Source organism: Sipha flava, unplaced genomic scaffold, assembly GCF_003268045.1.
Source record: "Sipha flava isolate LNK unplaced genomic scaffold, YSA_version1 276_pilon_pilon, whole genome shotgun sequence".
NCBI lineage: Eukaryota > Metazoa > Arthropoda > Insecta > Hemiptera > Aphididae > Sipha > Sipha flava.
This window is the reverse complement of record NW_020272941.1, coordinates 299,793-316,212: the sequence shown is the minus strand read 5'-3', so window position 1 is coordinate 316,212 and position 16,420 is coordinate 299,793. Positions and strand designations below refer to the sequence as shown.

Sequence of the window (16,420 nt, the reverse complement as noted above, 5' to 3'; positions counted from 1 at the left end):
AACGTTTACGAAGCCGACGTTTATACTATACATAACGAATTATTATTAAACGAAAACGGTTCTAAAATGTTACGTTCGTAGTACAACAACTATGGTATGCGATAATTTTTGGATTCTTCGAAAAAGTTTTCAAGTACACTATGCTCACGGTGCAAACCTGTATAACTTATTATTTTTCTTCCAACACATTTATCGAGATAGTTATTTTATTGAGATTTTTAGTTATTCTACTAACACACATTAAGTATGATATGTAGTATGTGCCGTGTGTTGTTATTCTGATTTAAGATTATATTATGAGAAATCTGTTGGACACACACACACGCACATACATACCCAGTTTAAATTTTAATTGAAATTCCTTGGTAAATTCGTCGTTTTTAAAAATATAAACAAACTAATCAAAACTGAAATCTATTTTTTAAGCATACAAATCGCTTAAATTAACCCATTGCACACGAATCACATCGGACGAATACAGCGTTATTCCCAGATTATTGGTAGGCACTAGACTTGTTTATTTTACAGTTTATTAGTTTTCTTTTTACATACATCATACTACATAATATGTAGTATATATGTATACACAAGTATGACATCGTAATCTTTAATTATGTGTAGAATATTCTCAATCGTTTATCATGACATCCGTTGCTATACAATTACATTAACAGTGTTATTTAAAAAAAATATATTTATAGTTAATTGATGAATACAATTAACCGTCATGATATTTTATTGATAAGTATATTTAATTTTAATATTATAAATAGCAACTAATTATAATATCAAAATAATATACATGATCATATAAATGGTACAAATAGTGTTTAAATATTATCGTTGTTTTGGTAGTAAAGTTCTTACAAATTAATTAGTTGTAAAAATTCTTCAAATTATCAATCGTACATCAAGTAATTATTTTAATATATTTAAGTATAGGTTTTAAACATAATGTAATGTATACTTAATACATTATGTAAAGGTCTCATTTATATGGAATGCATGTGATTCATAATTATAAAATAAAAACATTTATATTGATAAATCATAAACGGTTACACCCGGTATATTCGTTGTACCCGTTTCAGATTGAAATTTTAATATTTATCGCGAATTATTTACCCGTATCGTACTGAAGTGGGTGAATCGTATTACCGAAGGGGCGAAGTATCAATATTATTTTAAATTCCGAAGGTGTTGTTGAGATTAATGATTTCGCAGACATTTTCTTATACGTAATTTTTTAATAAATATATTTAAGAACGGTTAGAAGAAATTACACGATTTACACCAAAGGAAGACCACCGCAGGGAAGAACACATTGTTGGCACCGCAAGAGACGAACATTATTCTGGCCGTTGTCTCCATCGACATGCGGTAGTGCACAGTATTTTTTTTTTTTTTAATCAAAGAACATCATTAAGTTAATTGAAACAGACAACTCGTATAATAATAATAATAATAATAATATATAAAGCGCATACAGGTATACGTTCACGATATGCTATATTTATAATTTATATGATGTATAATATAGGGTGGCATGATCAATTTGAAAGTCACGGATGAGATCATAAAAAATAAAACATAATACAGTTTTGTTCTGGCTTGATAATTGTAAGGGTGTCGATTTATATCTTGGGCGATATTATTACCCGCAACCAAAGGAAATAAGGAAGAATTAAGCGTTCGGTAAAAAAATATATTATAATAACCAAACAACACTTCTTGGTAATTAAATTTAGATTATAATTTACTTCAATAAGCGTTCGGTGTGTAAATACAATATAAATATATGCATGAGGACTTGCATTTAGATGATGTGTTTTTTGATTATTAAGGATGTTTTATGTTAAGTATGTTTAATTAGTATATGCATTTTCATATACTTACCTACTTTTTATTTATTTTTTTTTTTTTTTTTGTAAATAAAAAATTAAGGAAAAATTATTGATATTGATCAAATTAATGAAATAATGAATAAAATTAACATATCAATTATTTTTTTAATCAAATGAGTGGATAAAACCAATATTTTTTTTCGATTTCTGGTAAATTCAGATAATATGTTTACGGTTTAATCGACCGTGCTAATTATTAAGTAGACCTGTTTTGAAATGAGATTTATTCTGTTTTTAACTTTTCATTGATTATCATAGAAACCCCAACAATCGCTGACAAAAAGAGTCTTCATAATATTAACAGACTTGAAAAGTCTGAGATCGCTGTATGCAGATTTTATGGGGTGAAAAAAAAATTGACGGGTTTGACTTGTTTGGCCGATCCATAGGTTTCATAACATTTCGTTATAAATTATAGGAAAATAAAATAACTTGAATAAATGAATATTGAATAGTACTCAGGAGAACATGAATTCAAATAAATCGCTGATGTGAATGGTTTTCGTTCAAACTTAACAACATACTATTTTAGAACACTTCCGTACATATATAGGTGTAGATGATTTTTTTTCATTTAATTTTGAGACGCAGTGCGGCGCGTTGGTTACATACAATACGGGTTCCGTTTAACCTACAGACCTACCAATAAAAATCTACAGTTGCTTCAACATACATCGAACGATATCAGAGCTGCCACGGATTAAAAATATAAATAAATAATTTATATAGATTATAACGGCACATTAATATTCAATATAAATATTGGCCTTCTCAGCCGCTCGGTTAATATAGGTATCTGTTTATGGTTTAAATTTCTAACGTGTTTCGACTGCGGTATTATTGGTGTATATTTCATTGCTGTTATTGTATTGACGAAAACGTTCTACTTAACAAGTAGGTCTTCGGGGAATTAAAATGACAATAAAAATGACTAAACTGCCATTTTTAATGCTCAAACTCACACTTGTACTGTAATTACGGATCGGTTTATTAATTACAAAACTGGTTGGGTTTTTACAGTCCGTAAGCGAATAATAATATTTTTCTTCTGGTAAAACGACTAGTGACAGTTAACAGCTTAATTTAGTACGGATATAAACGCGCGCACCTTGGACGTCTATATTTTACGAGAAACGTACGTTATAGGCGTATGAATGGTGGTGATGACGATAATGATGATGATGATGACGTATCCCAACATAAAAGTGACACACGCGAATGCAATAAAAAAATAGCGCGTTCCTTGCAAACGGAACGCGATTGAACTATCCGTCCAAACCTATCCGGTTTCGTTGCATAAAATAATGGCGAATCGCGTAAATCGCGTTTCCACGTAATGCAACACAACAAATGCGCACAATGATGCACGTGCACGCCGGAAAGTCATGGTGAAAAAAAAAATTGCTTATCGTGCACCGAACGCGTACAGTGTTGATGAGTACGTTGATAAATCTTAACAGTTGTTAAATGCCGTTCCGTTAAACGGATCGAAAAATACGATTTCGAAACGCACGCGCGAAAAAGCGCTTTGGAAACGAAGAGGGAGACGCTGGACGGGGTGCGATTGTGACGGACGGGGTGAGCGACGGAGAGAACCTCCATCGAAGTTCAAGGACGAGTTTGTACACACGTTGCGCGCTGAAGTTATTGCGCACGGTTTGCCCTCGGAAGCTGACACGCGCCTGTTTGCACAGTGTCAAGGTCTCGCAAGTATAATATTACAACGCGCGCATGTGCGCCGCAGACGTGCGGACCGGAGAGGCGGAGAGAGAGAGAGAGAGAGAGAGAGAGAAATTGCGTAATGGATTTTCGATTGAAAATAAGAAATATATGGAGATAGAACACGTTAAACGTTTGTATCGTAATCAAGTTCATAATTGTGCAATATGGCACGTACGACTCTATGCGCGCAACTCCCCACGTGTAGGCAATTGCTGGCGCGCCGTGTCGCATTCCGCCTTGTCAGCTTCACGACGGCGCACGAACGTTCTATAATTAAGCGCACCAACAACGCACCGTAACGCAACTCGACGAATATCCGTGATCGACAACAATAATCGCACAAAACAGCACCCGTTCTCGAATTGTTTTGCTTCGATCGGTTCGGACACGTGGATACGCTTGGAAAACGCTGCGCCGCGGTACCTACGCAAAACCGATGCGTTTTATTTCGTAATCAATCAACGGCCATTACCATTGTCTTAATTCCGTTCCGTATTACGCGTGTCAACAATATCGGCTGAGAAACAATTTATTATTTCCATCGCTTGTAACAGACGGTAATAATGTCACTCGTACACGTGTTTATTCGCAACACTCGTGAGTAGGCATACAAATCACAGGTGTCTCGGCCGTGTTTGTCCCGCGGCGATAGCATTTTTATTCATTTTTTCTTCGCGATGTTTTTTTTTTTTTTTCATATTTCCGTGATATTTCGTTACTGTAGGACCACGTGTTTATATATTTTTCGATACAGGAACGTAATAATATGAAAAATATTACCTCGGAAAAATATAAGTTACTGGCGAAGACAAACTACACGGACAGACATGACCTGTGTACACACGAATTATTATTCTAAACACAGTTAAAATATAAAATCTATTCACACGCTGCATGCTGTAACATGTAAATATATAATTTGTTTACTTTTTTTTTTTTTTGGCAGTTAATATCAAGTGCGTACGAAATTGTAATAGTTAATCTTAAGAACTGTATAATAGACTGTACATTTTTTTATTATTCAAGTCGAAAAAATAAAATCGAGTTGTTATTGAAAAAAAAATAGTACATTATGTAGGGCCGAAGGCGGTGATTGAATAATTTATAATTAATTGAATAATTATTATACGACATGAACGCATGTATTAGATGTTTCAAGTGGATACTACGTAATTAATCCGAATAACGCTATCAAATCATATTTATAGGTAGCGATATAAAACTAAAATATATAATTCACGCGTGGTTCGGCATCGTATCTTTCCCGTGTACCTAACTCTTCTCTGCAGCATAGTGCCCTTGCTCCCACACTGACAACATAATATTATATTTACGGGTGATCGAGCTACTGTTGCTGCCGCCACCGTCGAAGATAATGAGCCGACGCACGTATAGTAATAATAAAGACGGTAAATCCGGTCCAGGCTCGTCACTTCGGGGTTGGCCTGAAGCATTGATCTTCTATATCTACCCACCTACCTTCCTGCCTACGACTGTACGAGTATGTATTCTAATATACGAAGGAATCCCGACTTCTCTCGGGGCAACGTGTGTAACAACGTGCAGTGGAAGAAAAAAAAATACGATTCCATCAATAAAGGATTAACCGAAAGAACGACATTGTATCCCTAAAATCCCGTCTAGACCTTGACGATGACGACAACGACGACGACCGCCTACTTGGACGAGACGATGAAGATAATATACGGTAAGGATGTTCTATACAATAAAAGTGTAGTTGTTGTTGTGACGTGGAAAAGTAAAAAAATAATAATACTAATGAACATGATAAAAATACCAATCATCCACTACATAAAATATTGTCTAACATAATGAAAGTATTTTTACAGCCAGTGACTACTATAAGTGAAAAAATATTTAACTCGATATTGGTTACTATATCGTCAATGATTATCTCGAAAATTATATAAATGCTATGGTAACACAAAACACTTAGTTTTTGAAACATGATTTTTTAATTAAGTTTGTATTATTATTTCAGAGTAATTACTCTTTTTCAATAGGGTATGCGTACAAAATAAACGTTTTCCCTGTAACGATCCCCAATTTAATTGGTGAATTTGAATAAGAACCATACTTATAATGGATTTTTAATCATTTTCGATAATTTTATTGAATGCAAATTTTTGAGATTTATATTTTTAACAATGCACATATCATATATATACTCGTAATATAGTAAAAGACAATATTATTATATATATTTATATAATTGGGTATTAAACTAACAAAAAAATATTTTTTGGCCATATAATACTAAAATAATAATAAAAACAAACTACAACTCACTTACCAGTGTGCAGAAACAGATGATTTTTCAAATTCGTGTGCTTACTGAATCCTCTGTTGCAAATGTGACATTTAAAAGGCCACGATCCGTTGTGTACGTACATGTGAGATTTCAAATCACCAGGAGTAGGGAATGATTTTGCACACAGAGTACATTTGTGTGGTTTTTCCTGTGAACAAATCATAAAAAAATATTTTATTAGGAAACACGTTTAGTATGTTGATAGAATTGGTACCGATTGAATATACTCATTTTTCAATGGTGTTAATTGAGTTTTCAATGAGAACGACAACGAAATAGAAAATGAAATAAAAATATAACTATGGGCGCAGAAGCAGGTTCGGCTAATTTAACCTAACCGTCTTGGTCGTAAAAATAAAACCGATTTCTGCCGACTGCTACAATTTAATACACATCAATTTCGGATCGTAAGCACTAACAGCCGCCGGAATTTGGGCTGGATATATATTATGTCGTATAAGCGTAATAAAGTATAATTTATTCATATACGACCAACGATAAAAATCAAATTATTATTATTATTATATTTTACTTTTTTATAGACAGCAACGAGCAAGCTGTAAGGAAATAATATGTTCCACTCGAGCGTCTGGCTCGCACGAATAAAACGCATACGATTATGTTATACAAATAAATATTTAATGATATTTTCGAAACATTATATTTGTTTATTGCGAAAAAATTTATTGTTTGTATTTTCGTCTACGTTGTTCTAAGGACTACAGTTTCACACCAAGAGCGTTTTGTTAAAAACAAACACCATGTTATAATACACACACACACACACACACACAGAAATAAGTTTGCTATTGTACGTTTAATATTTTTAAAGAGCGTAAAAAGGAACGCGGTAGAAGTAAAAAGATTAACGTTATAAAAAAAAGTATCTTCAACGATTTTTAGATTGTACCGTTATAGTAATATAATGTTTTCAACTGTAAACAATCAGTCAATTGGTTACCTCTCTTAGCTATAGATTGTAATGTAATAAAATTATATTAATCAAATTACAGATCAGGTGTGAATATTTTAGGAATGATAACGAACATATACGAATAAATGGTACGAAACAATCATAAATAAATACACATAGTTGATCGATTTTCTTTCGCCGCCAAAAAGTGCTTCTCATCGTAATATATCGTTTAAGAAAAATACCAACGAAATGCCGTCACACTGCTCGCGCTATGAACAAGCTATACATAAAAATCAACTATAATCGTATTGTTGTGACAGATCGTAGACTAAACGCCAAGTATTAACAATAATTATGTTAACGCATGACAGGGGCGTATTTAAACTTACTTCTATGAGGGGGACTCTAATTTTTTTCTTTAATTCAGGCTCGATTCAGTCAAATTTTGATAATATTTAAATCGGGTGAATCCTTAATATTTGTGGTTTTTTTTTTTTAATCTTATGTCGTATCCACTTAGAATCGACTTTTGTGTAGTTATTTTTTAACACCTGTCTGTGTTTCGAAAGTTACGCATATGTTTTATTTGATTTTTGACTAAGTATGTACCCCACAATAAGTCCAATTCAGTATTCTCAGCCACGCGTAATTTGATGTCGTTATAAAACGATTCACATTAAAAATATTTTAAAATGTGTATCTCACATACTAGTATAATCGATTCCTTAAATACGGATTCAATCGATTCGCCCTCCCCCCCCCACCAAAAAAAATACGCCCTTGACGCATGGAACACGGGTCGGTGTAATATTCAAGCGATGTGTTGAGAATAAAACAAATAAACGGTACGCGGGCACGAGCGAAACACGCACGCCTATGGTTGATGTTTGTGAGTTATCATTTTCGAGAAGCTTCCGCGTAGGTCAGAGGTAAAAGGACCCAAGGGGACTGGACCCACACACCTGTCCGGCGCGCGCCAAGGTCGAGAGGTCCGCACGCGCACACCGAACGCGTTCGTAGCACCGGTATACGGTTTGTAAGCTGTACGGATTCGGTTAACGATTACTTGTGCACCCGGTCGTCCTGAAGCCTGAGGGGGCTACGTTTGCGCGAATAACGTCTCGTGTGTTTTCCTCGCGCCGCCACCGCGCGCGAGCTGCGTACCGGTTCTCGAGCACATCGCGCGGCACGCGCGTTTACTTATACCGCGTGTACGTGTAGTGCACGGGATTTTCTTGTGTAGGAAAAAAAAAACAAATAAATAACGCGGAGAGAGAAAACAAAAAGGACAATAATTATATTATCCTACGGCGGGTTATTGCTATTATATATCATCGGCTAATACACCTGCTGCTGCCGGTCGGTCGGTCGGTCACCTGCGATCCCGGCAAATCGCTTCGTACTACGCGTGTAAGATTTCGACGGCGCAGTGCATTGCGCGGTACGCGTCGGACGGAAGTCCTTAAATTATTCGTAACTCGTCGCTTTTCTCCCTTCTACCCGCGCGTTCGCTGTTATTTCTCGCGTGAGCTACGGCAAGACCCAAGACCGTTCCATGGCGATCGGACGTCTCGTCGATTGATGACGGTGTAGCTATAGTGGTTCCCGCCTGTTTCGTGCTGCACGCGATCCTCTTGCGGGCGCCTCGTTATGTACGTGTACGTGTATCCGCTACGCATACGTATCACAAGTGGCGTACACGACGAACGGAATACGGGCACTACAGCACAAGTGTCTGACGGAATTGGCTGCCGCCCATATTGACGACCGCGGTTATCAACGGGCTACCGTGTGGATTCGAGTATAACGCACTTTATCGCGTAACGCGTTATAAGATATTACGAATAGGCGAGTAAAATAAAACGCACCGACGGAAATCTGTGTACGCGTCGACGGATTCGAGCGTTGTGTTCGACCGCTATTGGACACACAGTTATTAACGTCCATCGTTTAAGTCTCCGGATTTAACGTTTTTATAAGGTGTGTCCTCAGTAATGCGAACATTAGTATGCAATTCAAACACTAGCAATTTGTAACATATTTGCTAGGGAAAAAAAACCGTGGACGCGTTCCATGAATAATGTAATAATTTCCTAATCGATTGCATAATTTACATTGATTAACATCTATTATCGTCATATACGATCTGCGAGCTGATCATAACCGAATTTCAAAGTAGTTTCCCGAATCGTGTAAACCGTTTATCGAATTTGATCGATTGTTTCGATAAAAACACAAACGCCGAGACCATTTTTCAAAACCGTGATGGGTCGCGGATTCTATCGAAATCCAAGACACCAATGTCGGTTAAGAACGTAAACCGTAAAGCAATTATTAAAAACGATGTTTTTCAACGGTACACCCCGTTAGCTGCAAGAAAGTCGGGAAATCATTTATTACGATAATTCCGTCCGTCCGATACGTCATCGTCTCCGTAATGCCATATGGCATAGTGGTTTTGATTGAAATAGACGTAACGCGAAGGAATTGGGTGCAGAGTGCCTGCGTAACATTTGGTGTTAATGAATGTCCGACCCGAGTGTATCGTCTGACGGGACTCGGCGCGCGCGCATCACAAGCAGTCAGTCGTCTTCACGCATAACGAGTCCGCTGCCACCGGTTAATAAAGAAAACGCGCGGGGACTGCTAGACGACGGTGTTTACTACAACCTTGCGTGTACCTCTCTACACGTGCATTTATTACGGTATGTATGTACACCGATGACTACAATTGGAACGAATCGTATTAGGGGTACGCCACCTGTCTGCACGCGTTCTCCGCACTGCCGCGCATCTTTCCGTTCATCTAACATAAGGCGCGCATACACACACACACACACACACACACACACACACACTTACCATATACAGCGTAAAAGTAAATTTAATAATTGTGACTCCGGTCGGTACAGTAATTATTCGATCAGTATAGTACCCATTTATATATTTGTGCGTGCGTGATGGTAAGGGTGTGCAGGCAACAGCTTACAAAGGAACAATGTACACATATATAGAGTGATGACGATAGTAATAACAATGTTTTTCTTTCGTATCACGCAAACGAGAGAGAGAGAGAGAGAGAGTGAGAAAGAGAAGGATATGATCACAAAGGAACCGCACACACCGTACACTACATCTTTTTCAAATAATAATAATCATAATCATATTGAGAACGACTTCTGCGAGAACCCTTCACGCGACCATTGTTCCTATTGTAAAACGATCAATGCGACGACGGACACACCAAATAGGCCGCGGTACTGACATGTTTTCGTCGTAGAATATTGTGAAAAATAATCATTCCGATCCGTAAGTATAAATCGCGTATAAATCGATCGAATATTACAGAAAACGGCAGAATTAATAAATGCGAAGTTCGGTCAAAACAAGTGAGCGTAATAAACGATACGCAAATCAAATGTATACCGTGTTGTCACATAAAACCGGTAATAAAAATTATAATTATAATGTACGCGAACCGAAGAAAAATAATCAACCATATACTAAAGAAGAAAAAACCTTATCGTTTTCTGATTATAATTAAGTTGCATCTAATGGCCTTCAACCACGCATTTAAAAAACATAATAATATCTAGAACCATCAAGTAATTCGCAGAAATATTTTTTAATATTCGGTCTCAGTAAACAAGATATTTTTATTATTTCTTTATTTTTTGTAAAATGTAAAGGACTAGCGACAGAACACCTTTCTTAGAAATTACAAATATATAAGAAAATATAAATATCGACATCATTCAAATATTTTGATATACCTACACAGACATATCAAAATAATCTGAATTAAATTTCAAGTATACGAGTTGAATTACTTTTTATGTTTTACGATTTTAAAAAGTACCATAAAATATTGTCGAACGTTCTGAACACCGACGTTTTGAACAAAGGTAAATAATAATGTATAGATTGGCAACTAATTTTTTTTACATATCTTGTTGTTGTTAGCAAAGGGGTGGGGTATTGTGAGAATTGTTTCTCGGACCGTGTCCAAGATGTGTGTTTCTTTTTCATGGAGTTCCGGTCTGTCAGAACCCTTTTTTTTTTTTGTCGGAGGGAAGTAAAAGAATAAGATAATAGCGATTGTTACTATCCATTGCTACCAGCGCCCCGTCCAAGAAGACAAACATATACACATAGGGAAACGCCATATGGTTATGTGAAATAGGAAATTGCTCTTCAAACGCCCATTGCGCATGTATATATATTTGTGTATGTGTGCGTATGTAACTGTGTGTGTATATGTATAAGAGATGCACACGATACACAGTCATTTTCTTAAAAATACAACATGCACGTGATGTAATTGCTTTTTTCTTTGGTATTGTTGCGACAGTTGGCCGACAAAAAAAGGTAATAATAATAATAATAATATGAACTTACAACAATATTGCTCCAAGGTGCACCTGACAAAATATACGTGTTAGATAGAAGTATGGGATACATATAAAATAGTTGTCTGTTGAATTTGTTAAATTCTGAATAAACTCTTCGAGTCAGCAAAAAAAAAAGAAATAAATAAAAGAAAATCTGTAGTATTTATATTGAACGTTGTACCTATAAATATAGAAATTCACCAAAGTAGTTTTTATATTAATTTTAATAAACGAGAAATTCAAATATTTATACGTACAATGAACACAATAAGCTCATTTCATAACCCTTGGAAAATGTCTTTCTTTATTTGATCAAATATCTAAATATGCTATGCGTTATACAATAGTAGAGAAATTTGAAATTTAAATTTTTAAGGGGTTAAAATCCTAGTTATTCTGATTTACCGAATTATACATTTACTATTATGGGTATAATTTAAGGGATGGTTATTTTCTTTCAAGCCAGTTAAGGAAGTATCATATTCATGTATGTATGCTACATCTATAAGTAATGTTTATAAAAATGATAATGTAAACCAGTATGGTCTACCGTGAAATTTCAGGCAAAAAGTAAATTTGCTAAGAAAATAGCACGTTTTAAATAAATCATAAGATTAATGATAAATTTAAATTTTGTAAAAAGTAAAATTACACTATGTGAATACGTATTTTAAATAATATGATAATATAGTAGCAGATTTAACTAAGGCCTTCATATTACATTGTTTTTCAAACGAATGTGCATTGTACATCATAATATAATGAAATAATGGTACAGTTAAACCGTTTATCACATTTAACAGATACTTACAGATGATATTTAAATTATAAGAAATTATAATGTATGTCAATATATTGTTAATTGCACTGTAAGCCCGCAAAAATAATCTGCAATGATTGAATGAATCACATAACGGAAGAAAATAAAAACCAGTTCAATAATATACGTCTTTTTGGTTGCGATATGAAAGTATATGAATGTATTGAGATGAATTCTTTTTTAAATCAATCAATGATCTCTAAGCTACGTACTTTAAGTAAAACTTTTGAAGTTAAGATTGTACGCAAAAAACATATTTTTTGGAAAACTGATAAAAAAAAATTTGATTTTAAATCTGTTCGATTTAAAATAGAATCAGTGATGTTATATTATCCCAAGGCCGTATCGGAGGAAGGTCCAGGGTGTATGGACCCTCCCTCCCCGAAATGTTTTCAACATTTTACGAATGTTTAAAATATATATTTATTTTTAATACCAACATAAATATTTTCAGTCAAAAATTACTTAAGCTCCAGTTGATCCACTGATCGCTTTTAATTTTATCTCATAATATCATATGAAAATATATTTATTTTAATAAAAGATGATTAAATCTTTTTCTATCTTATTTTTAACCAAATATCAAAAGTAAAATCTAAATTCAATAAAATTACATTATACATGTTTTGGACCTGCCCTGAAAAAAATTTCTAGGTACAGTCTTGTAATATCCATTAGGAAATTTACTAATATATGTGTAAATGTAAATACATATTAGTTAAACGAATGTATTACGAGCAAGGAATTACGCTTAAATCTCGAATTATTATAAAGACAAACGTACGTAATAGTTACGTATACATTTTTACCTATACGTTTTGTGCACCTATACGTTTTTCCACTTTGTATAGGCCATCGAATAAAATGTAGACGTTGCGCCAACGCAACAGGCCGGAAATATTTTATTGTTGGCTATCCTAAAGTCCTAATCACGCGCGCGCGCGCACATTCACACAACTCGCTGTGTAGTCGTTGATTATCTGAATAGAATAATCGTTTAATTCAATCGGTTACGTCTTTTGAGTACGCGCGCGCGCTCGTGTTTAAGTGGCACGCGCTTCGCCTGTTGGCCACCACCGTCAAATTACGATTTCCTCAGAACCGCAATCTGGTCATTAGTGTATTATTTTTTTTTCTTCTTCTACTACTTCTGAAGGCTTCCGAAGTGTATACCTTTTCTTAATGGACCAGTCACTCGTCACTCGTCACACAACAACGAAACGACGATGATTTTGCAACTTTTAGTCTCACTAAAAAATGCGCATCTTATTCGGCGTCTGCCTTCGTGCCTCGTCTTGAAATAAACTACACGTAATATGTATATACATATGAGGAATATGACTAAATCGTACAATTTCAATGAGGGTGGTGCAATGGTAACATTTTATACACCTGTAGCTGTACACACAATGTATGCGCACAGGAAGTCATATGGTTTTGTTTTCTTTATCTACGGCCAGTTGTAATGTTTTTCGACTCACCGGTTTTGAAAATTTAATATTTTAATGATCTGAGCTCGGACGGTGTGCTATATCGGTTAGATCTTAATTAATAAACAGATAATGACGAAGAAGAAAACCGTCTCTATTGTTATTACTCGACCGTTGCTCACGCGGAATATCGTTATCAATGACTGTTGGCTGTCGCTTAGCCGCCTCCAGAACTCTTGAATCGTGCGCATTATTTGCCCACGCGATAAAATACGTAATATTATAACCGTATGATGTTCCATCGTGTAAGCGTACCGCGTATAGAATAGTAGTGCGTATTAAAATTTCCAAAAAAAAAAAAAAAAAAAACATTTAATTCACAATCTACGTTCGTCTGGACCGTCGGGTTACAATGCAGCTGCCATCCATTGGTTTTTGAATCTATCCGACCGAAGTTATATTAAACTGAAGTTCCGACGACGATGGTAGGTATAGTATTGAATGAGACAAAAGTGAATAAATATTTATATTTTTTTTAACGTATTCCGTCGGCAGACGTCTAAGAATCAAACATATCTTCTCCATTACACGAATATTGCAATTGGCCTTCGGTTGCAGTGAATCTCGGAGCAGTAGATCTCATTATGTGTTAATACGATCACCTCTTGTACACCACTCCTGCGTCGACTTGAGCACTTAAGGTATACTTTCCCAAAGTCATTGGCAAATCTATATTTCTGCATAGCAAGAATAAGAACAATACTACAAAAACGTAAAACCTTTATAAGTGTGTATATTGAATACGAGAAGTCACAGTTCAAGACAGCCTATATTACATTAAATTATATTTAAATTATATACGATAACGATATGCGATCTAATCGATTAAGTTTAATTCGTAAAAACAGATAACATTTTACAAAAGGTTAATTTACAATTAGTAGATTATTGGAAAATTCGTCGATTGTAATATTTTGTTTTGATTATTTTTTTGTTCATCCGTGTCTTTTTGTATAATAATTAATATACGAAATTATACATAGTATAGATTCAGAAAGTGAAGATTTGATATTCTAATAAGAATCACGTACGAGAGAAATGAAACAATAGTGCTATATTCGTTATATATTCGCACAGAAATACTGTTGAAAATAGAAAACATTTTAAAATTATGTGGATAATGATATGATTAGAAATATAATATAGTACATCTATAATTATTTCATCATCGTACTGTGATAGCATTATGAACTACATATGGTCAATGTATATTTCATTTTTATTTTCTATCTCGGATTCCAATTAGAAATTACAAGTATATTTTAGTGTATTAAATGCGAATAGGTAACTTTGATTTGACAAAATCTCTGGAGGAAATCCTTGTACACTATACTCCCATAATGCGTTCTTACTTTCCCGATCACATAGGTTTCTTTGTTTTCAGTTTTGAATTTCTCACATAAACATGTCTCGTATAAATGTCAAGCAGAGACACGTTTTCCATGGACGCATAATTTCGTCGAGATAATAATATATTATATGGTTTTAATCCATTCGGAAATATATAATCACCGTAGCAATCGCCCCACGATCAAATCTTATGGACTTTAACGCTCGTTATGTATTTTTATCTTAACGAATACATTTTTTGTTGATCAATCGCAATTATATTTTAGGCATAACATTTATTCGATCGTAATTATTTTTTTATTATTATTAATGGCAGATCTATGTATTACCCGGGTATAGTTCGAGGCATGTGGCCCGTCGATAAACGTTGATCGCTTGGTGTTGCGTGTTTGTTGCGCGTTATGTATAAGGCCGCTTCTGCCCGACACATCTGCGTCACCGTCAAATTCAACGATTTATATTCTTTCTTAGGTGCGTACATTATTAATAAAAATAGCTTTTTATCAATTAGTTCCCCATCTCACCTCACCCTATAGTGATCTGGAGGATTTTTGTTTTGAGGATTTGTTCGAGCAGTGTCTTACGAACAAATTTTGGAATACGTCTTCAATACGACAGGATCAGATATTTTTGCATTAAAGCTCTAATTTTATAAGTGCTTAATTATTTTACCATTATTGGATCATTGTAGTGAAAAACAACGTTGAATATCGATTTATATAGATATTGTTGAAATCGATACTTAATTTGAATCTTTGTTTAGAATGTCCCGGAAAAAATTATATTTTCACAAAAATAAAAAAAATAAATAATTAATTATTGTATTAATACTATTAGTATAATGTGAATCAACCACCATAGAATGATTTTATTCCATAATATGCAATCGAATAAGATTAATTGTATCGATGTAATCAATGATGAAGGATCAAAACAACATAATTATTAACGTAATAATATATTATTAATTATTATCCAACTTTTTTTTTTCCTGCGAAAAAAAAACCCGAAATCAACACGTTATTGTAATTAATATTCATCGAATATAACGCTTAACGCTCAATATCTAACATATTCAGTGATATCTATATTAATCGTCTATATTTTAATATAATTAAAACATTTTTGTGAAATAAAATGTCAACTATTTTTCTAATAAAACGTTTAAAGATGTATTCGAGGAGAATATTTTCCCATTAGGTAATAACTGACATCTGTAAATAGTGGTTTCACTATAAATTATTAATATGTTATACAAATTTTAGGACAATAATAATGTATTATACAAATTAAACGATCTCACGTGCAGATTTCTGCAAAATATAGTACTCTAAAAGAGAATTGCAAATGATCTAATGTGCGTGTATATATAGCTAATGTATATCGTCGTCAACCGGTTAGACGAGATGGATTTCGGATCCAAATTTAAACCGCATACAACCGAATATAAACGAATTTAATATAAAGGTTCTAGTCACGTCGGGAACAACTTTTT

The 16,420-nt window shown here is 34.3% G+C and overlaps 1 protein-coding gene across 2 annotated transcripts in view; it reads right to left on the bottom strand.

The window, feature by feature from the left end:
• The window catches only part of LOC112685431 (zinc finger protein 235-like), a 76,270-nt gene that overhangs the window by 18,348 nt on the left and 41,502 nt on the right, over positions 1–16,420 (bottom strand). Inside the window, exon 6 of one of the 2 annotated variants that reach the window (XM_025557308.1) lies at positions 5,941–6,106. In XM_025557308.1, coding sequence (XP_025413093.1) covers positions 5,941–6,106 — 166 coding nt within the window. Of the gene's footprint in view, positions 1–5,936; positions 6,107–16,420 lie in introns of both variants that reach the window. The other variant, XM_025557309.1, reaches the window with a different exon arrangement.